At 46.8% G+C, this 26,092-nt stretch overlaps 1 protein-coding gene across 1 annotated transcript in view; it reads left to right on the top strand.

Annotated features, from left to right (window-relative positions):
- Positions 1-1,622: 1,622 nt before the first annotated feature.
- LOC147692612 (voltage-dependent calcium channel subunit alpha-2/delta-2-like) overlaps positions 1,623-26,092 on the top strand; it is a 1,295,379-nt gene continuing 1,270,909 nt past the window's right edge. The window contains exon 1 of the mRNA XM_086939541.1: positions 1,623-1,882. Coding sequence (XP_086795667.1) covers positions 1,761-1,882 — 122 coding nt within the window. The 5' untranslated portion in view covers positions 1,623-1,760. The remainder of the gene's footprint in view (positions 1,883-26,092) is intronic.

Genomic DNA, 26,092 nt, shown 5'->3' with positions numbered 1-26,092 from the left:
ACCCAAACCCTGCCCTAAAACCTAAAAACACCCCTGTACCCCAAAACCCAAACACTGCCCTAAAACCTAAAACACCCCTGTACCCCAAAACCCAAACACTGCCCTAAAACCAAAAAAAAACCCAAACACCCCAAAACATATACATCAGTACCCCAAAACATATACTCCTATACTCATACTTATTTTAAAAAATACTTAAATTAATATATTTAATTTATAATATTTAAAAACGAAATAAATATATTTTTATAATTAATAATAATTAAATCAATTATGAAATATTAAATAAAATAAAAAAAAATTTAAATACTTACCAATACTTACGATGTAATGGTATGCGTTGTAATAGCATCTGCTATATAATGCCATGCGTTGTAATGGCATGCATTGTAATGGTATTTGCGATGTAATAGCTGCGTTGTAACAGCATTACGTTGTAAAAGATGCGTTGTAGCAGTAACACACCGTTGGAGCAGGGCCTACTGAGCGCCATTAAGGGCAAAGTGGACGAATATTGCAAGACAACGCACAGCGAGGTGAATCACTTAGGGAAATATGCGGTTGCTTGGATGTATGGTGAGGGGAAACGCCCTGGAGCGACTCTGGTGGTGGGGCTGCACCCCTGACAAAAGTGACGTGATGCCTTAAGCCCAAGCTAGGGGGAGGAGAGGGCCAATTGGCTGGGGCTTCGACTTCGAATCTGGGGAACTGGGTTTGAGTCTTGGCAACGACGCATAACATCCTGTGATTCTGGGCAAATCTCTTAATCTCCCAGTGCCTAACAAAAAACAACAACAAAAATGAATGTGTCCTCGTGTAATGCAACTGGTGCTATGTAAAGCGCTCTGATACCCGATTCGGGTCAAGTTTGCGCTAGATAAAACTCTGTAAAATAAAAAAACAAGCACCCGAGATGATACATATCTTCTGGTGCTTCTCACGCACTTGGCACATACACTATACTTGGAAAATGATTAGTATATTCAACATTACAAGCTTGTCAATGAACCGGACAAGAATTGACCTTCCTGCACCCCACGCTCAGACTACACGTCCTTCAAAATAGATCATATTTTAGAAGCAAAAGGGAAGAACAAATTAAAATGGCAGAACTGAAGTTTACATACATATGTATTCATTATAAACACCAGTCTCCCAGGTCTCACAGAAATGCAGTGGCCTTGGGCTGAATGGAGAACCTCTGATGGTTTGGGAGTGCTTCAAGAGTTGGGGGCCCCGTAATGGCACTCCGGCTGCAGGGGCCTGCGTTAGGCCGCTGCCCACAACAGTCACAGGGGTCTCTTGTACTTCGAGAGCCACTCATCCCTCACAGGAGAATGTCCTCTCGCTGCATTGCCCAGTGGCGAGAAGAGAGAAAGGACTCCTGGTGGGGCGCATCTGCTCCCTCCTCAGTCGATGCGCGGAGATTCCGCGTGCCCGAGGTGCGCTCTGCGCGGCTTCAGAGGGCTCCCGGGTCGGCGCGGGCACTCCAGCCGGAGCCAGGCCGGGCATTGGAGGCTGGCGGCAGGGGGAGGGGCGTCAAAGGGGGCGGGGCCTGGCGGCAACGAGAGCAGAATTATGGGCTGAGCTAAGCTCAGTGCGGCTGGAGCAGCGGAGCCAGGAGTATCCCCGGCGCTCACCGCATCCCAGGCAGGCTTCCAGGCACCAGCGCCACGGCCCAGAGCGCCGTCCCCCTGGTGACAGCTCTCTCCCCGCTACCCCAGCGGCGCACTCCTCCTGCTCAGCCTGTTTTTGGAAAGATGGCGTTGCCGGGGTCTCCGAGCCGCGTCTCTTCCTGCACTTATTCGCTGCCGGCCATGGTCCTGCTGCTGTCCCTGTGCGCGCTGGGGGCCGAGGGCTTCATTTTCCCACAGCAGCCCACGTGAGTACCTCCCCCCGCCTCACCCCCACCCTTTGCCAGTCTCACTGGATGTCAGTGTCATTACTGGCACCGGAGTCATCCCCATCACTGCCAGCAGCATCGCCGCCAGCGCTGCAAGCGTCGCTCCCGCTACCCTTGCTGCCAAAAGCGTCACTGCCCGTACTGCTGTCCTTATGATCTTCCTCAGCAGTACCGCTGCCACCGCGACTACTATAACGCTGTCAAGAGTCCATGCCAGTACCATTGTAATTACGATCCATCTCAGCTGTACTGCTGCCACCGCGACTTCGCTGTCAAAAGTGTCACTGCCAGTACCACTGTCCTTACGATCTTTCTCAGCAGTACTGCTGCCAGCAGCATGCAAGCATGGCTGCTACTCCTGTGGCTGCCAAAAGCGTCACTGCCCGTACCACTGCACTTACGATCACTCCCAGCAGTACAACTGCTATGCAAGCATCGCTACTACTACTATCGGTACCAACGGCGTCATCTCCAGTACCTCTGTATTTACTATGTCTCACCGAAGTATTATCGGTACTGCTACTGCTACTGCCCCCAGCATGCACGCCTCACTGACAGCACCGCTGCCCTTGCCATCTCCCTCAGCAGTGCGACTGCCACCTGCACCAGCATGCACGCACCTCTGCTATTACTACCACTGCCAAACACGTCACTGCCTTTACCACTGCCCTAAGGCTCTCTCTCAGAAGTACCACTGCCGAGCAGTGCATGCTTCCCTTCGACTACTGTCGCTGCCAACTCCGTCACTGCCAGTAACACTACTCCGGGCATCTCTCTCAGCAGCATTACCGGTGCCAGCATGCTTGCATTCAGGACAGTACTCTCGGGAGTATTTTCTGTGCCGCTGACACCAGCGTGCAAGCCTCAGTGGTGCAGCTCTCGCTGCCGAAAGCGTAACCGCCAGTGCATCAGCACTTATGATCTCTCAGCAGTGCTACATCCACCGACATGCAAGCCTCACTGGTACTGTCGCTGCCGAAAGCCTCGCTGCCAGTAGCACTGCCCCCCAGATACCTCCCAGCAGTATTATCCGAATGTATTCCACAGCATCGCTGCCAGTACCACTGCCCTTCAGATACCTCTCAGCAGTATTATCGGTGCCACTGCCACTAGCATGCAAGCCTCACTGCCAGTACCACCACACTTCAGCTACCTCTCAGCAGTATTATCAGTATTTATTCCACAGCCTCACTAGCAGTACCACTACCCTCCAGCTACCTCTCAGCAGTATTATCAGTATTTATTCCACAGCCTCACTAGCAGTACCACTGCCCTCCAGCTACCTCTCAGCATTATTATCAGTATTTATTCCACAGCCTCACTAGCAGTACCACTGCCCTCCAGCTACCTCTCAACAGTATTATCAGTATTTATTCCACAGCCTCACTAGCAGTACCACTGCCCTCCAGCTACCTCTCAGCAGTATTATCAGTATTTATTCCACAGCCTCACTAGCAGTACCACTGCCCTTCAGATACCTCTCAGCAGTATTATCGATACAACTGCCACCAGCATGCAAGTCTCACTGCCAGTGCCACTGCCCTTCAGATACCTCTCAGGGGTAGTATGGGTACCACTGCCACCAGCATGCAAGCTTCACTGCCAGTACCACTGTCCTTATCACATTTACCATCAGCGGCATCGTTGTCAGCGCCACCAGCATCCCTACCGCCAGCCTTACTGCCTACATCACCAGCAGTGCTGCCTCCATCAGTACCTCCAATACCCTAGCATCTCTGCCAGCAGTATTAGCTATACCATTAACAGTGCTACCAGGATCAACACTGTTGGGGCAAGCACCCGTGGTAGCAGCACCAGCAGCAGTGCCGGGGTGGTCTGCATGGCTGCCACCAGCTTCACTGCCAGTGCTCCCAGCAGTCACTGTCATAACTGCCACCACCCTCAGGTGTTACCACCGCTCCCTCCAGCATCATTCATGTGTCTTTGCCATCCGTGTTAACACCTGCAGTGCCGTCCTGGGTACCAAAAGCATCAGGAACACATCCCACTGAAAAGGGTCTCACTGCCAGTTGCGTGCCCACTGCCAGTTCCGTGCCCACTGCCAGTTCCGTGCCGACTGCCATTACTCCTGCATAAAATGTCCAGCATGTCTGCCAGTGCTGCTGATACTCCCACCAGCAGGCATCGCTGCCACCATCATGCCAGCTGAGGCTCTGCTTTCTTCACCCAGTGCCCCAGCCACCGCGGGCACTTTGATCATTGGCCAGGGTTACCGACGTCACTACCACCGTCAGCACTGGCAGCATTGGCAGCATTGGCATCCCGATGGAACTGAGGCCTTCTCCATCATTCATGCCAGGTCGCCATCAACTGCTCTGCTGGTGACAGTGACCTCACCTCTGATAGGCTCATGCACAATCCCACCGACCTAAGCTCCAATGTCAGGGCCGCCATAATCAGCTGTAATGGCATAATGTTCATGCCACAAGAGCAATGTTTTCAGTGGTCTCGTCTTCTCTGAAAAACCGACCATTTCACTGCCATCACCAAAATCACCCCCACCCAGGCCTGCGCTGATGTCCATATCCTCTCCACACAGAGCAATGAGTATGATTGACAACCCAGTGGCGATATATTCCATCCCATTCATCAACTGGGTACCAATCCATGGTCACCGCTAGAACTCATGATGGGCAACAGCACCTGCCATTGTCACTCATGATAGGCAACAGCACCTTCCATTGTCGCTCATGATAGGCAACAACACCTTCCATTGTCGCTCATGATAGGCAACAACACCTGCCATTGTCACTCATGATAGGCAACAACACCTGCCATTGTCACTCATGATAGGCAACAACACCTGCCATTGTCACTCATGATAGGCAACAACACCTGCCATTGTCACTCATGATAGGCAACAGCACCTTCCATTGTCGCTCATGATAGACAAAAACACCTTCCATTGTCGCTCATGATAGGCAACAACACCTGCCATCGTCACTCATGATAGGCAACAACAACTGCCATTGTCACTCATGATAGGCAACAACACCTGCCATTGTCACTCATGATAGGCAATAACACCTACCATTGTCACTCATAATAGGCAACAGCACCTCCCATTGTCACTCGTGATAGGCAACAGCGCCTGCCATTGTCACTCGTGATAGGCAACAGCGCTTGCCATTGTCACTCGTGATAGGCAACAGTGCCTATCTAGCAGGTGCTTAACTTGCAGAGTTACAATGATGTATCATCCGTAGTGTCCCTCGGTATGTGCAGTGTTTCTGCCTTTGCATCAAATACCTCATAAAACACACACACTTCCTATGCCCACTCCGAGTACCCTCTTCAGATCACCAACTGTCCTTATGGCAGCGATGTTACCCACAAACCTACTACTGTATCTGTGCTAGGACTCGTGCACAAACATCAGCACCGCGAGTATCAGCCTAACCCCCCACAACAAACAAGATTTACTTGGCGTGCCTATTACTGCATTTTCAATTCTCACATACCCTAAGGTGTGTGTGGAAATCAATACAAATAAATATTTTGCCAACCATGCCCCAACATAATCCTCCCTACACAAGCCACTCCTAAAATTTTGCAGCTGCCACCCATAATACCCACCTGTGGTGTCCCCAATAATGCGTTGCACTTACTACTCAAGAGGATGTTCTGTTATCACTGCCAGTATGCCCAGCTGGTGCTTCGTGGCCCACGCCTCCATCATCCTGTCATTACTTATATTTGCCATTACACAAACAAAAAAATATCACCGATGCTCTTCTTGCCATCAGTTTTCCAAACGTGACCTGCTCATACAGCAGATTCCTGCACTGGATTTCAAACTGAGCATATACTTTCTTGCAACACCACCTGTTGTGGGTCCCACTCACTTATGCTTTTAGAGGTCATTCACTGCTCTAATGTCCGGCAGCATCGTCATGATCAGTGCAGGCTTTTGAGTAGCCATTATATCTACAATCAATCACTGCTTTCACTGTTACCCTTATTATAACCCGCACAACCACTGCGGCTGACACTGAGTGTTAATACAGCAGTAGAGGCAACCACACTACATCAATCAGAACCAAACCTCCATTGGGAATCCGCCAGTGTCGAACTCTGCCACATCTACCACATAAGTCCTACCCCTGCTAGCCTTTTGCCCACTACTTTTAGTGCCCATGTCATTCCAGAATATTTCTCTGCCTGTTCCACAACGTTTGCCAGCAACAGTGCCAGGCGACCTCGGCGGCAGCACACCACCAGCAGAAGTGTACTCCAATAGCCCTTTACCAGCACCCATCATAGAACTCTCATCCCCCACAAAAGCAGACATTACACACACCAGACATCTATTCCTTGTGTTTTTTTGTGCTTGTTTCACTATGTGTTATCACCAGTTGCACTTTCGCCAATAATGTGTATTTATTCCGGTGTATTTATCACGTTAGTCTGTTGTGTTTTAGTCCTAAATGAATTTGTGGTCTAAGAACAGGGATTATTGCGCATTTTATTCCCAGGTTTCTTTGCTGCATGTCTTTGATCTTTTTGTTGATTTTACTTGGCAGAGCTGGGTACATTTTATGCGTAATCCCTTGGTTTAACTTTAGTCAATACTGAGTACGTTTCGTTGTTTAGTTGTGAAAAAATGTGTATTTTGCATTGTGAGGACGCGTCCTATTTCGGCGGGCGAGTCGATAGACACGATTCACAGTTTGGGTGTATGTTGTATTTTAGTGGTTAGGTGTGAAACATGTGTTTGTGTTTCCATAGTACTTTGCAGTCGTATTTTGGGTTGTTTTATATTTTAGTGAGTAGATACTGTAATTCAGTGGGCTTTCTACAAACGTTCTTGCGATGTGAGTGGAGTGGCTGTACGTTTTCGTATTGTGGGTGGATATATATTGTGCGTTACGCGGTGGGTATGATGCAAAGACGGATTAGATGAAAAATTGTCCCCAAAAGCTGAATGAATGGATTCCTTGGCATTCTCTTTTGCCCGTCCCTCAGTAGGATGTATTGCACCCGATTTCTGAGATCCATCCTTGTGGGCAACGCCATCAGGACAACCTATTTGCCCAAATGCTGATCAGTGCCATTACCCAAGTGGCAGAATACTTAAGCAGGTTATTTTAGTGGGCGGTGCTGGACAGCTCTGTGCTGGGGCGTGGATGACGTGGCTCTGAGAACTAATGTGGTGTGCTTTGGAGGTGGATAAGCCCTAGACTGCCTGCCTCTATGGTCAGGCATTTGGTGGGCATATATCGGCATACAGGTTGTGGGTTCAGAAACAGGGTTTTGCTGCTGGGCACGTATCTATCTTACTTCGTCCTTGGCGATTTAAAGAAGAGTGGGTGTGGGTGGGCACATGCTTTGGTTTAGTACGTGGCCTATGGCAGGATATCGCAGTATAGAGTTACACATTTTGCAGCACGAAAATAGAAAATATGCATCCCAAAACGCCTGAAGTGTGACCCATGCTACAGGGGGGGGGGGGGGGGGGGGGGGTTGGCTGATTTTAAACAACTGTTTTCCCTCCATCATCCCTGCCGCCTCCCACATTTGCAGTGGACTTGATTTTTTAAAATATATTTTTGACACCCTCCCCTACACATAGTGAACTCTGTTTTTTTATATTGTATTTGTACCCCCTCCACGCCCGCCTCTTGTAACTCAGGCCTGAGTTTTACAAAACGATATATGTTTGGCCAATCACAAGCCCCAAGGGTGCGAGGCTTGATTTTCAAGTGTTGTAACTCCAACCCCCCCCCCCCCCCCCACCCCCCCACCCCCACCCCGGATGGGGGGTGCTGGGGAGGCTGTCTGGAAGCCAGATGCTGATGCATCAAACAGGGAGGCTGCGCCGAGAGAAAACCTGTCTGATCTCAGTCCTCGGTGCAGTTACCCCACTCCAGGGCCAGTCAGGAGGCTGCAGACTGGCGCTACCGGCCCAGGCCGCAAGGTGGCTCTCCAGGGAGCACGACACACAAGAAGCTGAGGAGGAGGACATAAATAAACACGTCACCTGCTTGATGCCCTTCTTTTATTCGGCCCAGGGTTCCGTGCTGGGCCAAAAAATGAGGGGGTCGCATTTCCCAGGCAGTTTTGGTAAAAGTGCGGACTTTTTACAAAAGTGCTAGCTAAGTGATTTAAAAAAAAAATTGCAACTCGCTATATAGCGAAATCCTGGAGTGATTACATAGGGGTCAGGGACTTGTTGAACGTATTAAGATATAGCTGCATAATGGATTGAAGTACACACCATAGATTAGTTTATCAAGTGTGTGTGTTTGCAGGAGATATGAAGATGCTTTAGGTCATCCCATGTAAACATCCGCATAAAATGAAATGCACTTAAGGTACCAGGGCTGGTCTGACAATACTTTACTTTGGCAATGCTGTTTTTCTTACCTTTCTTTATCCTTATTTTACCTTTTCCTGTAATTATGTTTAAACTATGCCTTCAGTGTACTGTAATTTAAAGCCAACACTTCCTATTGCTTGCACCAATAACATTCTTATTTTGCTGTGAAAGGCATTAAATACTTAAAAATAATTTTTATATTCGTTCCAGATTAACCTGCCAGCTAGGAAGCACATATACTGTACTATTAAAATAGAATGCATTGATTATTATTTTTTACAAAAATGAACAACATGTGACCAATGGCTTTGTTTTGTTTTGTTTTTTAGCATGTGTTTGTAATTTGAAAAGAAGTAAAAAAGTAAAACAATTCAACCAGCTTGGCTATGTCAGACCTATTGCCCTTGATTCGATTATTTTCAGGACGAAATTAAAGGGAAGTTTCGTTTTTGGATTTATGCTGCACTTAAGGGCATGTGGTCCTTTCATATTTCAGAGCAGACCAAGTCATACTATTTCAGAGGGTTGTTGGCCTCGCAGCTTTACGAGAGGGAATTCATCATACTTTAGTGGATGTGCAAAAAACTCGCCAAGCTGGGCAGTGGGGCTCAACAACTGGGTTAAGTTACATCCATTGAACTACTATATATATATATATAACAACTGGGTTATGTTACATCCACTGAACTACTATACATGAACCTCATACTGGTGCATCAACAAGGAGAATTAATTGGCTGTGTGTTTGAGTGGTTAAGAGGTGACGTTTGGTGGCGCAAATTGGTTTTGTTCAGAATGTTGTGTGGTGATAGTTTGGTTGACCTCTTAAGGCTGTGTGTAGTTAGTTCCATATGTGAGGGCCCCGGATGTAAAGGATTCTTCTTCCATGTTTTGTGTGGCCCACACTTAGCATGTGAACTACATAAATAGTGCAGATGGGTGTAAGATTGTGCACATGCCTCCCAGGTTCACATTTTGCCTGCACGTGGTGTGGGAGAGAGTAAGTCCTGCACCTAAATTATCAAAATCATTTATCTTGTGAGTGGTGTAAAGTTTGTAGATCAGCTGGTGATGATAAAATGGGGTTCGGCTTGCTACTTTGGTCAGTTAAGTTATTTGATAATACATAGGCATTTAACATATGGCTAAAGAGGCATTTTATTCTACGGTAGTGCTTGGGTGTGTGCTGACTAAAGATTCTGTCCAATATGTGTGTATTGCACAGATTAGCAGTATTGAGTTGTCTTATTTGTAAAAGTTTACTTTATAAACATGTATTTTAACCTGTTGCATGATTGTGATGGAACCGCTCCGTCACAAGCCACGGGTGAGCTGTGCTTGTGACGGAACGGTTCCGTCACGGCCCGCTCGCCGCGCCTGCGCGGCGCGAATTCCGCGCCTGCGCTGACGCTTTAATGGGCGGGCGGGTTTGTGACGGAACCGTTCCGTCACAAGCACAGCTCACCCGCGAGCCTTGACGGAGCGGTTCCGTCACTAGTATGGAGCCGCCGCGCGGCCGCCCCACCCCCTTAGCGCTGCGGCGGAATAGCCGCTGCAGCGAAGGGGTTAAATATACCAAGTAACCAAGTGGCTAATCCTTCTACGGGTTTTGTGTGTATAGATACGCGTGGGTATACACATACACTTGCCTGTATATATTCGCTTCCATGAGGCATTATTCTGGCTGCATATATAAGTAGGTCCCAGGCACTCCACACCACTGGAGTCAAGCTAGCCGGGCTGATGAGAGGTGTTACCTCGAAACCGGTCCGGTCCTCGGATGCTTGATTCCGTTCTGGGAAGGACATGGCTTTTGTAGTTCGGACTGGACTGTTCCCATGGGGCACAGGGTCAGAGCTGATTTGCATATCGCCATTGTCTAACCCAGGGTGGTGTGGAGTGCAAAAAAACGATGGATTTGGGCCCAGATCTTTGGACTGGGATGAATGTGTGACATTGATCCACATTCGGTCCATCACTTGTTTTGTTTGCAATTGCCGCCAATAGTGCGCTGGGGATGCCCAGACGTGGGTCCCAGGCACTCCACACCACTGGAGTCAAGCTAGCCGGGCTGATGAGAGGTGTTACCTCGAAACCGGTCCGGTCCTCGGATGCTTGATTCCGTTCTGGGAAGGACATGGCTTTTGTAGTTCGGACTGGACTGTTCCCATGGGGCACAGGGTCAGAGCTGATTTGCATATCGCCATTGTCTAACCCAGGGTGGTGTGGAGTGCAAAAAAACGATGGATTTGGGCCCAGATCTTTGGACTGGGATGAATGTGTGACATTGATCCACATTCGGTCCATCACTTGTTTTGTTTGCAATTGCCGCCATAAGTGCGCTGGGGATGCCCAGACGTGGGTCCCAGGCACTCCACACCACTGGAGTCAAGCTAGCCGGGCTGATGAGGTGTTACCTCGAAACCGGTCCGGTCCTCGGATGCTTGATTCCGTTCTGGGAAGGACATGGCTTTTGTAGTTCGGACTGGACTGTTCCCATGGGGCACAGGGTCAGAGCTGATTTGCATATCGCCATTGTCTAACCCAGGGTGGTGTGGAGTGCAAAAAAACGATGGATTTGGGCCCAGATCTTTGGACTGGGATGAATGTGTGACATTGATCCACATTCGGTCCATCACTTGTTTTGTTTGCAATTGCCGCCATAAGTGCGCTGGGGATGCCCAGACGTGGGTCCCAGGCACTCCACACCACTGGAGTCAAGCTAGCCGGGCTGATGAGAGGTGTTACCTCGAAACCGGTCCGGTCCTCGGATGCTTGATTCCGTTCTGGGAAGGACATGGCTTTTGTAGTTCGGACTGGACTGTTCCCATGGGGCACAGGGTCAGAGCTGATTTGCATATCGCCATTGTCTAACCCAGGGTGGTGTGGAGTGCAAAAAAACGATGGATTTGGGCCCAGATCTTTGGACTGGGATGAATGTGTGACATTGATCCACATTCGGTCCATCACTTGTTTTGTTTGCAATTGCCGCCATAAGTGCGCTGGGGATGCCCAGACGTGGGTCCCAGGCACTCCACACCACTGGAGTCAAGCTAGCCGGGCTGATGAGAGGTGTTACCTCGAAACCGGTCCGGTCCTCGGATGCTTGATTCCGTTCTGGGAAGGACATGGCTTTTGTAGTTCGGACTGGACTGTTCCCATGGGGCACAGGGTCAGAGCTGATTTGCATATCGCCATTGTCTAACCCAGGGTGGTGTGGAGTGCAAAAAAACGATGGATTTGGGCCCAGATCTTTGGACTGGGATGAATGTGTGACATTGATCCACATTCGGTCCATCACTTGTTTTGTTTGCAATTGCCGCCATTAGTGCGCTGGGGATGCCCAGACGTGGGTCCCAGGCACTCCACACCACTGGAGTCAAGCTAGCCGGGCTGATGAGAGGTGTTACCTCGAAACCGGTCCGGTCCTCGGATGCTTGATTCCGTTCTGGGAAGGACATGGCTTTTGTAGTTCGGACTGGACTGTTCCCATGGGGCACAGGGTCAGAGCTGATTTGCATATCGCCATTGTCTAACCCAGGGTGGTGTGGAGTGCAAAAAAACGATGGATTTGGGCCCAGATCTTTGGACTGGGATGAATGTGTGACATTGATCCACATTCGGTCCATCACTTGTTTTGTTTGCATATATAAGTATACTGTACAAGTGCATAAATCTCACAAGTTGTTTGTTAGATGAGGATCCATAACTCAGTCAGTGGGAGTTAAAAGCCCGTAATTTAACCTACTAGTAACATAAAAGCCACATCATACGACCCTTTACTAACCCCTACATTTAATAGACCCCTGGCTCCATGGGATTGCATTTTAAGTCTGTGGCAATGGTATTCTATGTGTCTTTTAGTAGGATTAATTGAGAAAGTAAGTTATGTCTGTTGGGACTGCGCTTCCTAGCTGCCACTACCAAGCAGGATGGGCTGAGGAGGGCTCGTGAAGCCCCAGCGCTACAAAGCGCCTGTTCCTTCCCCAATGTGTGGCACGCCCGCAATGCCTGACTCAAGGAAATTGGACACCATTTGGAGTAACTGATTGAGATCGAAAGTGATCCCTCTGTCTGGTCAGCCCATGTGGCTGCCCGGGAGCCTGTAGCTGGTGGTTCCACTGTTGGGCCCAGCCCCCATATTCAAAAATCTGCCACACCAGTGGGAGAGTCCATTGAACAGGGTTAACAATGGAGTAGGGCAAAACTTCCTGGCTGGAGGAGACAATGGGTGTGTAGGAGAGGTAGTGTTCACGATGCACCTGTGAGTGAGCTTAGAGCCCGGGAAAATGAGCTCCAAACTGTGCCTCTACCCCCTGCCTCCGGTGCATATGTTGTAATTTTACCTGATGTTCCTGCTTTAGCCTCTGGATCACCTAAGACTCTGGAGCAGCTCAGGAATAAGGTTACTCACTGGTTTAGTAGTAATGCTAGCTTTAATGCTAACCTTCATGTCCATAAGGATATTCTCCTGGTACAAAGAGTTGAGTGTGTGTGCCCTCGCCCAAGTGTTTCAAGGGTGAATGTGTTATTGTAAATTTCAATTAACCAAGGGTGTTGGATGATTCGGCTGGCCAAGCCAACCTGGGTCTGGTCGGTCCCCTAGGATCAAACATGTGTCCTTATCTTTATTTTACAACCATCTGAAGCCTGTTAAATGTAGTAGTAACACGCCTGAAGTAAGGCCGATTGATGTATGCCCAGATTCAGGATTGTAACGGCTAATCGTTTTGAGCCTCTTTCCCCCTTGGGCGAGATAGGCTGACACTTAGCAAAAATACATTTTGCACTATGTACCATAAACAGCCTGATCCAGCAAACTTCCTGATCTAAGAAGCCCCTAAAATTGATTAATCTTTGCTTTTTACAGAAAGTCAGAGCACAGTCACAAATCACATAGATTGGGAAGCCAGGCGGGTGAAGCAACACCGCAGGTTGGCGAGAAGCAACACGATGGGTGGTTGGAAAAGCAACAAGCGGGACAGCATACGAGCAAAAGAAAGCAACATGGAGCCCAGGAGTCAGAAGCACACAAGCGAGAGAGAGTAACACAAGTTCAGGTGGGGAAGATAAGCTTGTGAGCAGAGAGTCAACGGGAAGAAAAGCACACAAGAGAGATAAGCTAGAAAACACATGCATTCTCATGGAGTGCCTAAACAAAAAGAAAAAAGTAGTTCCCTAAAAGCAAGCAGAGAAAGAATTGAATTCAGCCAATCAAAGAGATGGTAAAGAAGCTATGATCCTTGTAAGGAATAAACACAAGATGGACAGGCTGGGAAAAAGGAAAGCCACCCAATAGAAAGAAAGCAAGTAGGAGTGACAGTAAAGCCAATCAATGGTATGCAATGCCCAAGCTAAAAGCCCCTGTATGTTCTCGGGAGGCCACAATGTGTCTTTCACAACCAGTCTGCTTTTGATGTCTGGAACGCGCAACTTTGAAATTATTTACTTGCATGCCCGATGTCCCGCCTTCCTAGTCTGTTTACTGTAGATATAGTAAATGGTCTGTAACGTAGCAGGGTGGTGTGCAGCAGCAGCCCAGGGCGCATGGTATTTAAAGCATTTAAAGATGTTTTAAAGATATTAAAAGGGTATGTCTATCTGACCTTGCCTAATTACTGCTGCACATTCCCATGAATATCATTATTTCATCACTATGCCTTAGTAAGCAGGTTACTGTGGAATGCTATAATCATATTTTAAAAGCAGCAAATTGTAGTGTGTTTACCATGGACACAGTAAAAAGACTACAGCAAGGTCATTCAAGCAGAAGAGTGAGTGGAAGTGACCTGGTCAGTATTGTAGATAATGTAGCTGTTTATAACATTTCTAATGGCTTGTGGCAGCCTTTTCCCCTCTGGCATTGTTTTCAGAACAAACAAGCATTGTCTAAGCAAATCAGTCTGGAATTGGCTGCCAACGTTTGGCTTTACTTATATCTGATTTTTTTTTAAAAACTCTTACGGTAGGGTAGGATGGTAAGTACTATACAAATTCTACAATATAATCTTATGCAAGAGGATTACTTCTGCTTATATTCACATTATGTAAGAGTAGAATGCCGACACTCACAGAGGTAAGCCAGCAACTGAAGTCCGCTGACCATGTGCATCGTAACGTCTACTGTGGTGTGAGATACAAAATGTGCAAGACAAACTAACAGACTAATGAATGAAGAGAGCTGACTGGGAGCACCTATAAGTACACTATTAATAAATATAAATGTATTAAAACTAAAAGGTCTTGACTAAAACCAGACCTAAAAATGTCACACTGCAGTGTTGTGTGATGTTTTTCTCACATGTTTTGACCTTGTAGAACTGTGAGGTAAAGTTCTCGAAGAGTTTGAGGGACCAACAAATGTAAATCCTCCTCAAATTCGGGTGAATAGAGTTTGCCACGGTTTAGTTAATACAGGCTCAAGTGCACCAGTTGTAGATGACAGACAATACATAGGAGTCAGCAGGTATAACTTAGACCAGCACGAGTTGACTCACAGAACTTGCAGCCTTCTTACCACTACAAGTAAAATAATAGGGCACTGACAGTTACCACATTAACACCTAATAGCAGCCATAATTTTAGAGTGCACCTTTGGTCTGTCAAAGGCACTCTGCTTTCAGGCCAATTAAAATCTTAACATGTATATTAAAAAATAAAAATAGACATCTGTGAAGGGCAGAAGGTTAAGATGGAAAAGTGTGGACCTGACAGCTCTTCTCGTCTGTTCTAGTTTCAGGAGTTTGAAGAGCTTTTTCACGCCTGTACATTGGCCCTTTTGCTTTCAGAAATCTCAGGTACATTCTTTCGGGATTCTGGGGTGGCTGGATCAATTCACCTTTTTCATTCACTCATTCGTCCACTAAGTCATTCTTTCGGGATTCTGGGGTGGCTGGATCAATTCACCTTTTTCATTCACTCATTCGTCCACTAAGTCATTCTTTCGGGATTCTTGGGTGGCTGGATCAATTCACCTTTTTCATTCACTCATTCGTCCACTAAGGTCTGAGCTATCAGTTCTAGTCAGTCTATGCCCTCCCTCCCGAACCCTTTCAGAGCCTCCTTCTCTAAATCTTGTATTACACTCTCACATCTAATTCCACTTATCCAGGCTTCTGCTACACTTACCCGAAACCGTTTATTCCATCCTCGCCTACCCAGATGACAAATGCAACTTTTTATTCTTAATCTTTATACATTCAAAAAACATAATCAGACTTAATTAAAACAAAAAATCAAAGTATGCTAGCTCTACTTGACCTATTTGGTGAATCAAATGCTGGGCCATCCTCAATGCAATTTCCCCACGGAGTATCGTGCTACTCGCCGCAAAGCGCTTCAACACCTCATCAGGGGTAGCAAGAGCTATATAATTGTAAACCCTTCCCTTTTCTATCCCTCCACTATCCTTTTCAATCCAAATAACAGACTAACATGTACACCGCTCAAATTAATTTCATATTTTCTTATACTAATTCACCAGTAATACTTTTTGGGTTCCGGAGTTGCGTACTACTCACCAATAAAACATGTTAAGGCCTCATCCGGGTTAGTAAGTATTATATAAATGCAATTGCAATTACAATCTTTACTATGGTGCCTGTTGCTTGTTGCGTGGGGTCCGGTCCTGCTCCAGTCAAGCGCTGGCACTTCTTAACAAAACAATGCACCAGGTCTGTCAAAGAAACTCCACACTCAGGCCAATTGAATTTTGAACTGCGGCAAAACAAGGAGCTGCTCGCGTTCAGAAAGAACCTTAAAACCTGGCTATTCCCTAAGAACTAGGCCTGCGCATTGACCCCTCCTGTGTTGATATGGTCTCGGAGTTACTAGCGCCAAGATGCCTGTTAGGTGGTAGTGCGCTTTAGAAATTGTATAAATAAATAAATAAATAATAATGTTTATTAAGAGGAGAAAATAGACATCTGTGATTCAAAGAATAAACAGACAAGGACGTTCCCTCAACAGCTGTATAAAATGAGCACTGCCAATCAAAAGAGAGACACAAATGTATAGGATTTTTTAAACAGGCTTTCAATGGAATCACATGGTTTTGATGAAACAAAGGGAATACACAGGTGCCGGAGACTGAAATGATGAGAAAGGGAGACCGCCTTCAATTGATACATGAATGTACACTTCTAGGCTTACCAAACTAATAATCAGTTACTGATCTGGAGAGCAAAGTTTTGAAAGAAAGTTTCCAAACATAGATGGGTACACACCCTAGGCACATTTAGCATTAGTAAGAAAACATAGCTGCATTGGTTATTGTTATTTCATCTCCAAGGGACGTTATGGGGCTACTGACAAATTGTGAATGTATATTAGAACATTGGAATGTTAAGGGCTCCACTGAAGACCATAGAGTGCTCTTGGCTTCTCCTGGCCAGTAGAAGCTTGGAGCATCAACATCCCATTGTTTGCTTTTCACAGCTGTTGCTGTGAACAAAGGCCTCTCGGACCCGAGGGTATTTCAACCCCCTCAGGCTCCATGGGATCTTCCTTTTACAAGTTAGAACATTCTGCCCTCTAGGGGTGGAATGTTCTAATAGCCTTAGAGCCCTCAGTAGCAGGCTATACCAGCCATTAAAGGCCTGCTCCCTTGTTAAAGGCCCTCGACAAATGCTGGAGTGGGCCTATAATGGCTGGTATAGCCTGCTACGGTGGGCTATAAGGCTACATTGACACCCAGTTCAGTGATGCTAATTTCATCAATATCAGAATTGTGGCAAGCTGGATGAATCTGAAGATTCAAACATGTGACCAACAGGACAAACAGAGATCCCTGCAGTGGATGGATTAGTCCACAGAGTCACTGTTCCAGGCGTGGTTGACTAAGTGAATTGATGGATCATTTAGGATTTGTGTTGAACATAAACAAAGTCGGTTTAGGTGTTGGAATACATGCAATAGCAAGATTTACAGCAATACAGGTGTGGATGATAGGCACAAGTGGATGGGTAGTATCCTACTTTCTGACACAGATCTTGAAACGTTTTCAGAAGGCAAAATCAGGAACATTTGATGGAAAGATATTACAATAAGATATGGTGATTCTGAGCACTATAAGTTAGTGCATTAGTATTGCTTTACATTGGTTGGCTATGATAAACAGTCATCGTGCATTTACAAAAAATCTAGACGTTCAGCAGATTCAACAAGACAAGGTATGAGGAAGAGCACATGAACACATATGAACCTGATTCTTCCATGTATGTTACAATAGTGAGGATCCTACATGTGTCTTTGTTCAACACACAAGGTGGCACAGTCCCCAGTGCAGCAGAGAGGTGCTTTCAAATTCAGGCCAGGACCTGGGAAGATGTGCCATTCTGTTCTCCAGCAGTTACAGATGATACATTATTGGGGGGGAATATCAAATAATTGAGAAGGTTTTCATCTGGAATGGAATGGGCAGCTAGGCAAGCTTGCTAACACAATTTACAACATTTCTCTCTATATGGGAAAAAGAAAATGTTTGCCCTGGGTGGAGAGTAAACTTCAGGCTCAAAGGTAATTAATTGTTCAATTGATACCTAACCCTCTTCCTGCTAGTTATAGGATTGTACATGTCAAAGAGAAGATGAACGTTCTAATGCCACCGATATCATGAATGATCAGAAATCCATAGCACCATGGAGGTATCACAAGGCCAGTAACTAATGGGAAAGAACAGATTAAGAAAGACTAGGAACATATACGATCCTGCAGATCATTAGACCCATAGCCAATGAAAATGAACAAACTGAGATAACCCTGAAACCAATAAGGTTGTGTAGACAGGCAGCATAGAGAACTATTGATTACTATAGCCTAGGCACCAATGAGAGTGGATTTATTGGCTAAAACAGACACAGAAGTAATAGGTTCGCGTTAGGCAGCCCGTGCAGGTAACAGCGGTGGGGCGGGGTGGGGAAGGGGATCAACAGTCGACGAGGAGTGAAGCTTACATTAAAAAAAAGAAAAACACTTACCTTGCACTCACTGCCTCACGGATGATGAGGCAAGTGTAAGGTAAGTATTTTTTTATTTTATTTAAGTTTCCCTCGTCGTCGACTGTCAACGCCATCCCCCCTGCTCTTACCTGCAAAGGCCGTGCCTGGTTCACGTAGCAAAAAATAGAACCTGAACCAATAGAACATTTTCACCATAGGATTGAGAAACACAAGGGAGCAATAAGATCACGCAGAGCAATTAATAACAGCAACCAACAGGATCATGTAGATCAAGAATTGTCGGTACGGGCTACCAAGAACCACAGTCAACCTTGTCTTCCAACAGGATGGTGGCTAAGACTTATGTGCAATGAGAGCTCCAATTGGACTGATCTTTGAAAAGAGGATCCTGGTGTTTTTTCTTTGTTCATTCACTTAATTTCTCTCACACTAGGAGACAGCCTAGGCCTTGACGTCAAATGGGCGGGGGGGGGTATGATGGTGGTGGGCTGCAAGCAGAGGACAGGTCATATGGGGGAGCACACTGTGATCCTTTGGATAACACTGAAGGTAGAAATCACAGCTTGATCAATCAATTGATACTATTATTTCTAGAATACGAAAGTACAGATCATCTTGGCATGTACAAGAGGAAACACAGGAAGACTGAAGAGAGTAACCGGAGAAAAAAGTACACTGAGCACTGTTTAGAAACTCGGGTGACTTTGGATTGACTTTGGATGGTCTTAATGCAGAGAGGGAGGTCGTTATAGGATTTTGGCCCTAGGTGGGAAAGGAGTCCTATGAGGCAGGACCACTAGAACCAAGAAACACAGAGCAGAAGTTGGGGGTTAGAGGGAAGGTCTTTACGGGGTCATAGACAATAAATGGTCCTGCAGACAGGATTGCTCAGTGCCATAAATGACCCAATGCATGAGGCATAAATCCATGAGCCGGACTCTGTGCGCTACGGTGAGCCAGAGTAGCTGTTTCCTAGCCTCACTTAAGTCTCACAGCTCTGCCTAGGAGACTGGAGGACCGTCTAAGTCATCTCTGTTCGACAGAAGAGACTGAGATCAAAGGGGGGTGGGGGCGGGGGTGATGTGTGTTGTGCCAGAGAGGTATTTTGGGATGTCATTGTAAGATCCATTAATGCATCACTGAGAGCGGGCGAGAGCTGAGCAAGATGTTTGGGGACATGGGTGCACAAATGGCGCCTAATTATAAAAAGAAATAATACTGCGACGGGGAAATATTAAAGTCAATTAAGATAATTATCGCGATCCTCTCACAGGAGAATAGAGTGCAGCTCCCTCTGAATGTAGAGCTAGCACAGATAATAGACTGCAGTGCTAAAGGCTGGTGCTTTCCCATGCACACCGCGTACAGAGGCAGCTGCACACCGTGTACTGGTGAATAGTAATCCGCATGCCACACTACACACTCTTAGTTATGTGCATACTTACACACAGTGTACAGTCACATAGAGATGTCACACACTGCTCAATATTTTTTCTCTGGTATACATTTTTTTAATTCTTTTTATTTATTTAACAAGACAATCCAACCAGATACACTGTAATCGTCAAACAGTCATGTTTTACACAGCCTCCGTATCCGGGAAAGCAACAATATACATATGCGGTGGAAGTCACATACATCGCACAGGTCAGCACATTGCAAATATTCACATCCTTAACTCTCCCGGATCAGTGTTCCCACTCCTTCACCCATTACTAAGATTTATACTTCTCCCATGGGCTCCATATCTTTTCCCACGTCTTTGGGCAACCTCTACTCTTGTAGACTACTTTTTCTGCCAATTGGAATCAGTCTATGTCTGATATCCAGCTGAAGAGTTTTGGTGGAACTCATGCTCCCCACAGCCTTGCAATATTACATTTTGCCACCCCAGAAGCCAACATTAGCCATGTTTATGTGTGTGCGGGCCATCGTTATCCCCTGTGATCCCCAGCAGGAGCCAGCGGGCCTCCGGTTGGATGCATATCCCCAGAACCACCAACATCACTCCAAAACCCCCGACCAGTAGCATTGTATTCTGGGGTAGTCCCAGATGATATGGAAGATAGTTCCGGCTTCACCGCAACCTCTAACACAGTGGTCTGTGGCTTCCCTCCCAATATTGTGGTGAAATGTACGGGGATAATATGCTCTATGTAGAATTCTAAGTTGGATTAGTCGGAATTGCGGGCGTGTGGCGATCTCTCTGGGGCTCTGGACTGCCTGTTGCCAGTCATCGTCCTCTAGCATTCCCAAGTCCCTTTCCCAGGCTGCCCTAAGCGGTCCCAGAGGTCTGTTATACATTTTTAATTTCATTTTTATATTCCATATTTCCCTGACTTTCCTCCTGTTTTGCAGTCGACACCGCCTTTTTAGCGTACATCTCTGGCAAGTTCACACTTCCCTCACTGCTGTGTTGTGGGTGCTTGTTACTCACATACACTGGAATCAGGAATAGTACAGAGTTTGTTTGGGCGTCATCTACACGTACAAGTGTTGCACAAAGTCACTCTTGCCAAGACCTTTCATGAAATCGTCATTTGTTGCCAGTCCCCCATGGGTCTATTCCACAGAGCCAATCCTCAGCAAAGGTATGGGCAGACGCCTCATGTATCAGGCCTGCTCACACCGACCCGATATATTGACATATTTGCTTAAACCTATGTCTTGATCAGAATCGCATGTGATAAGGTACTGTGTTTGATTTTTCCCCTATATCTTCTGCTCCGTCCCTCACCTGAGCTTTTTAAACTATATGGGAATTACTTAATGTACAATAGGGCACTGATCTTCATGATCTGCAATGCAACATGTGTGATGATCGCAGGTTTTTTCAACTCTTTCCAATCACACTACACAATCAGCTGATATTTTCATGAAATTACTAAACAAAGGTCTATCTACTCCTTATTAAGGGTGTGCTTTCTTACAGTTGGAAGAATGTTACATCCTTTAGCATGGTACTGGGAGTCTGGGTTCGCTTTACACTTTTATTTCCAGGAGTAGTCAACGAGCATAGGCGACATTGGACTGTTTCCCTCTAACATGTAAGTGGGGGAAACAAATTCTGCACATTGACAGGACTATTCATTTAGAGGTGATTGGTGTCCCGAAGAAGGCAGCAGATCTCTTGGGACCACTTATGTTGGCTGAAACCTGTTGACAACCTAGCAGGATCAGCCGACATTCCAAGTTTTTTACATCTGGTACAAGACACCATCATGGTGCATAGCAAAAAAATACACATAGGTTCTTGCATGTGTTCATGAATGTCTAATTGACGTTTACTAGTAGAAGAGTGCTAGATTAGAAATAGGTCGCCCACCAGTGCATAATAACTACATCACATCAACATCCTCTTTTTTTCTCTCTATATTATCCTAAGGGGTTAGATGGCTGATGTTTAGACGACAAAACATCAGAAAGTGATCATCACACTGTTCAGCTCTGGTTTTTGACAATAGTATATGGTCCTACATTTTCCTTATTTCACAACTGCCTACATAGCTCTGCAGCCACCTTATTAGGTGTGTTGCATCACATCACTGGTACATTTGCCCCGACTGTAGTTAATGGAGAATCCTTCCATTGGATAGACCCAGGGAGATTACTGATGAACTATGTCACCGCCTTTCCTTACTAAGGGTCTTGACTCGAGTGACACTGTGGGCATCATAGCTGTGTGTAATCGCGTTTCCTTGGTAAATTTGTGCATTATTCCTCTTCAGAGAGTAAATTCTTGTTTATTAGGTGCAGGATTTGGTTGGTGTTGCTTTTTTAGCCAGCATATAGAATTTAGCACACTGTGGTGTATGTTCGCCTCTGACCAATTTGGCGTGAGTTTGAGCCCAAGTAAGGCAGACTCAGCCTTCCAACCTTCCAAGATAGGTAATTTGAGCACCTTAAATTGGATGATAGTGTATATAGTTTAGAAGCTGCAGAAATGCTATGTTTAGTTTTGCATAAAATCAAAATATTATGTTGGTTGTAGAAGTTGTCATCATGGTATATTTACTTCTTGTTGGTGAGAGTATATGTGCCTTGTTGCTGAGTGTGTGCATGCTCTTTTAATCTGGGTGTGTATCTATGCTCCGTTGCTGAGGTATTGGGCGTACCTCGTTGCTCAGTTTTTGTGTCTGCCTTGTAGGTGAATGTGTGTGTGTTTGTTTTGTGTTTGTGGCCACGGCTTGATGCTGTCTCTGGGTGTATGGATTCCTTGCTGTTTACTCCTTGTTCGTTTGCACCTATTTGGAGGGAGTGGGTGTGTGTGTGCTCACTTTGTTGTCTTGTTGCTGACTATGTCCGACCTGCCTACTCGCATAGTACCACTGCGTGACACAATGCTGGCTCCTTTCACAGTGTCACCCAGTTAACAGCCGATATTACATGGTGGTAGGGACGGAAAGCTGTAAACCGCTTCAGTGAGTAGGTTTCCAGCCGGTCTTTTGAAGCTCTAAGCAGCCGATGCCCATTAACCGGTGTGAAAACAACCCGGGACTTTTGCTGCAGATCCAGCAAACTTTTGTTTTTTGGGGTTGGTTTGAAGGGTGGTGTAGGGTGTGGGCGAAGCAGCCTCTCTGGTCGTCCTCGGCATGAAGCCCCATGCCTTCCTCACACTGTCACATTTTCAGGTCTGGGGCTAGCCAATTCCTTTTGATTTTACCTAAGATATATTTATAATATACTTTTAGGTGCTTTCAGCCAGCCCTCTTCGTCCATTTGTCTTTTGTTTGCCATTATTTTTTTATTCAGCCCACAACAGCATACAGCATGGGGCAATGGGTAAGCCCACTTCAGCCATTGGCTATCTTCACTGGAAATGATGATATTTGCTCTTTCTCGGGCTGCACATCCACATCAAAGTAGTTACCTTCAGGACCAAGGACAGCTATGGCAGTCTATGCTTTTTGATTTCACAAAACTCATGACAAAACACAAAACAAATGTTGAAGCAGCTAAAAGGCTGGCAGCCCAACATCAGACCTATTGCCTTTACCAGTGATTGTTTTTTAACCTGGCAAGTCAGCTATAGGCACACCAAATAGCTGACTGCATTCCACTTGGCTGAGCATATATACCATACTGCTTTTGTGTGTTATGACTTGTTAGGTTTGACGTTTTGCTGAGTACATGCCTCATTGCGCATTTGTCAGTGACCGTCCCTGAGATTGTACATGGTTTTCCACTTGTGGTTTGTGTTGCTGAGTGAGTGCGGGCCTCATTGTTCTTTGTGGAAATGCTTTGTTGCTGTGTGTGTCATTCCTCATGGGTATCTGCATGTTCCATTGCTGTATGTAGGTGTGCTCCACATGTGTTTAAATACCTCGTTGCTCTGAGAGTAAATGCTAAGAATCAGTAGCAGCTGGTTTTCTTGCAAAGTGGCGGGGAGGGAGGAGGGGAGGATGGATAACCAAACAAAAAAAAAATTAAAAAGAACTTACCTGCCCCTCCAACGCTCCTCTCTGGCTCCATAATCCCCTGCAGCCAATCCTAGTGCTCCTCTTAGGCTAAGAGCAGCATCAGGATTGGTCGACTTTCATTTGCGCTCCCAGGTAGACTGGGAGTCTGTGACTGCAGTCTCCAGCCCGGCAACCCAGCTCTGGTTGGGCACAGCTTCAGTGCGCATGACGGATTGCCCAGCCTGAGACGGCTGGTCAAACAGTCATGCGCGCTGACAACAGTGCGCCTCCACACCCCCTCTGCCTGTCATCTCCATGGCCCTGGCCCCTACACACGACGCTATGGAGAAAAATACAACTATATTAACAACTGGTTATTATCATTTTATTTTTCATTTTTTTGGCTATTGGCGGGGGCGACGTTCCTCTACATAGGGGAGGAGCCACCGCTGCTGATAATGTGCATCTCCGGGGGGGATGTATCCAGTCCCAAAAGATGTGATCGTGTCTTGGAAGTGGGTGGCCAAGTTTAAGTCTGTGCCTTTTTGAGGGGGCATGGCTTTTTGGGGGTTGAGGTGTTAATCTACCTCCTAATAAATATATTTATTTTCTGGTATATAATAGGGTACAGGTGCTTTCAGTCGGGTATGGTGAGGTGTGTGTCGGTTTTCACCAGGACTTTTTACATGAACACAAAACGAGCACTCCCTCCCCCTCCCTCCCTCAGTTTTGAAAGTCTGAAAAAGTGTTTTAAAAACATAACATATTGGGATTTCTCTCACTTAGTGCCCGATTCATCATCCATTCCACTGCCCCTTAATTCCCTCTCGTGCACCCCGCTTGTCGTTTAATATATTTTAACACATTGTTAGAAAGCCTGAGGCTCACCCCCAGCCTCCTCCTCCCCAATCTTACTGGCTGAGCTACAGCCCTGATGCTTGGGTGTGAGAATTGTTCGTTTAGAATAGAGTTACCACCTTACCAGAGGTCATGGTGGACAATGTCTCCAAGCCTGACTTTTTCACCTACAAGCCATTGCTTTCAGGCGCTTTCGTATTGTTTTGGCGGCAGAACAAGACTACAACCCCCAGAATGCATCATGTTGTCACAGAAATGCCCACGGCCGAAAACATTTTCCGCGAGAATCTGGACGGGGGGGGGGGGGGGGGCACTCTAGCATGGAGGATACTGGGACTCGTAGGTCGTGCCCCCGCCCCGTCCTTCAGTAACTGACATAACTACGAGTAACTGACGTCTGAACGTGATCGCTGAGCATGGACGAGAGCTGCAGCGTCTATGCTGTGTTACATGCATGTCTTGGCGGCTGCCAGGAGACCGACAAACCCATGCCCTAGAAATTAATTCGCCTCATACTTTATGAGGCATTAATTGCTTTTCCTGGTAATAAAGCGCGCACGCAGACATCCAGGGAGTAGCGGTTGCCTGTTTCCTTTTCTCGTCCACCTTGATGGCATTCAAATATTGATTTCTGTGCGACGAGTGAAGAATGTAGGGAGTTTGACAGGGGGCGTCTGCATTGTTCGGTTGCAGTGCAGGAAATAGTGGGGGTTTTGCCTCATAAGGGGGCGGGTTGGCAACAACATCTTCAAATCCGTTACTTTTCCTCACACCTGGCTGTTTCCTACCACCAGCAGGCAGCGGCAGACACCGCCCGGCACGGTGTGCCGCATAACTGTTCGGGAGAGAAAGGGGGTGCTGTTGATTTGGTGATGTATTTTTAGAGTGGGGAGGGGTTTGGATGGGGGCAGCTGCAGGCGCGGACCACCTTGTACTGGGTGCCCACCTCTGCCTGTGCCTCCATCCTGCCAGGCCCCAGCACCTTATAATAGAAACTGCAACCGTCGCCCAGACAGCGATAAAATCAAATTACTTTATATGCCTATTTATTTTTTATGCTTGGGGGGGGGGGGGGGGGGGGGGGGAGCGGGAATGGCGGGGGACGGGGTTGATATTTGAGTAGAAGGTTGTAATTCTCCTTTATACAAGGGGGGTGGGGGTGGGGGCAGCGTCTCCAATCACGAAATGGAAAGCGCAGTTCTAGAAATTGCAGGTCAGGCTGTCATCTCGCTGACAGGAGCGTTTGTGCCGCGTGTCAGCGCCGGGGAATATTACAGGCTAGGTTTGTTTGACATTCGTCGTGTCTTTAAAGCGCTGACGGCGGGGAGCGACGGCAACCTCTGCTTCTACGCCGCCTCGTGCCCCGACGCACTTTTTTTTAAATAGCCCATTATATAATTCAGCTAGCCCGCGGTGAAAAGACAGGGCCTTCTTTTTCGAAGCGGCGTCGATGACTGTGGAAAGAACATGGCTCGTCCTGCGATAGGGTGGTGCGGGCCTGCACTAGGAGTCGACTGGGCATGACCGCCGTGGTCAGGGCCCGACTGGGAACAGAAAGTGGCCCTGGCACACTGCTTGGCTGCCCCCCACCCCGCCCTGGGGAGAGGGGGGTGCAGTCGAGCAGTTTGCGAGG

Source organism: Lissotriton vulgaris, chromosome 9, assembly GCF_964263255.1.
Source record: "Lissotriton vulgaris chromosome 9, aLisVul1.2, whole genome shotgun sequence".
Classification (NCBI taxonomy): domain Eukaryota; kingdom Metazoa; phylum Chordata; class Amphibia; order Caudata; family Salamandridae; genus Lissotriton; species Lissotriton vulgaris.
This window is presented reverse-complemented; position numbering and strand designations above follow the sequence as displayed.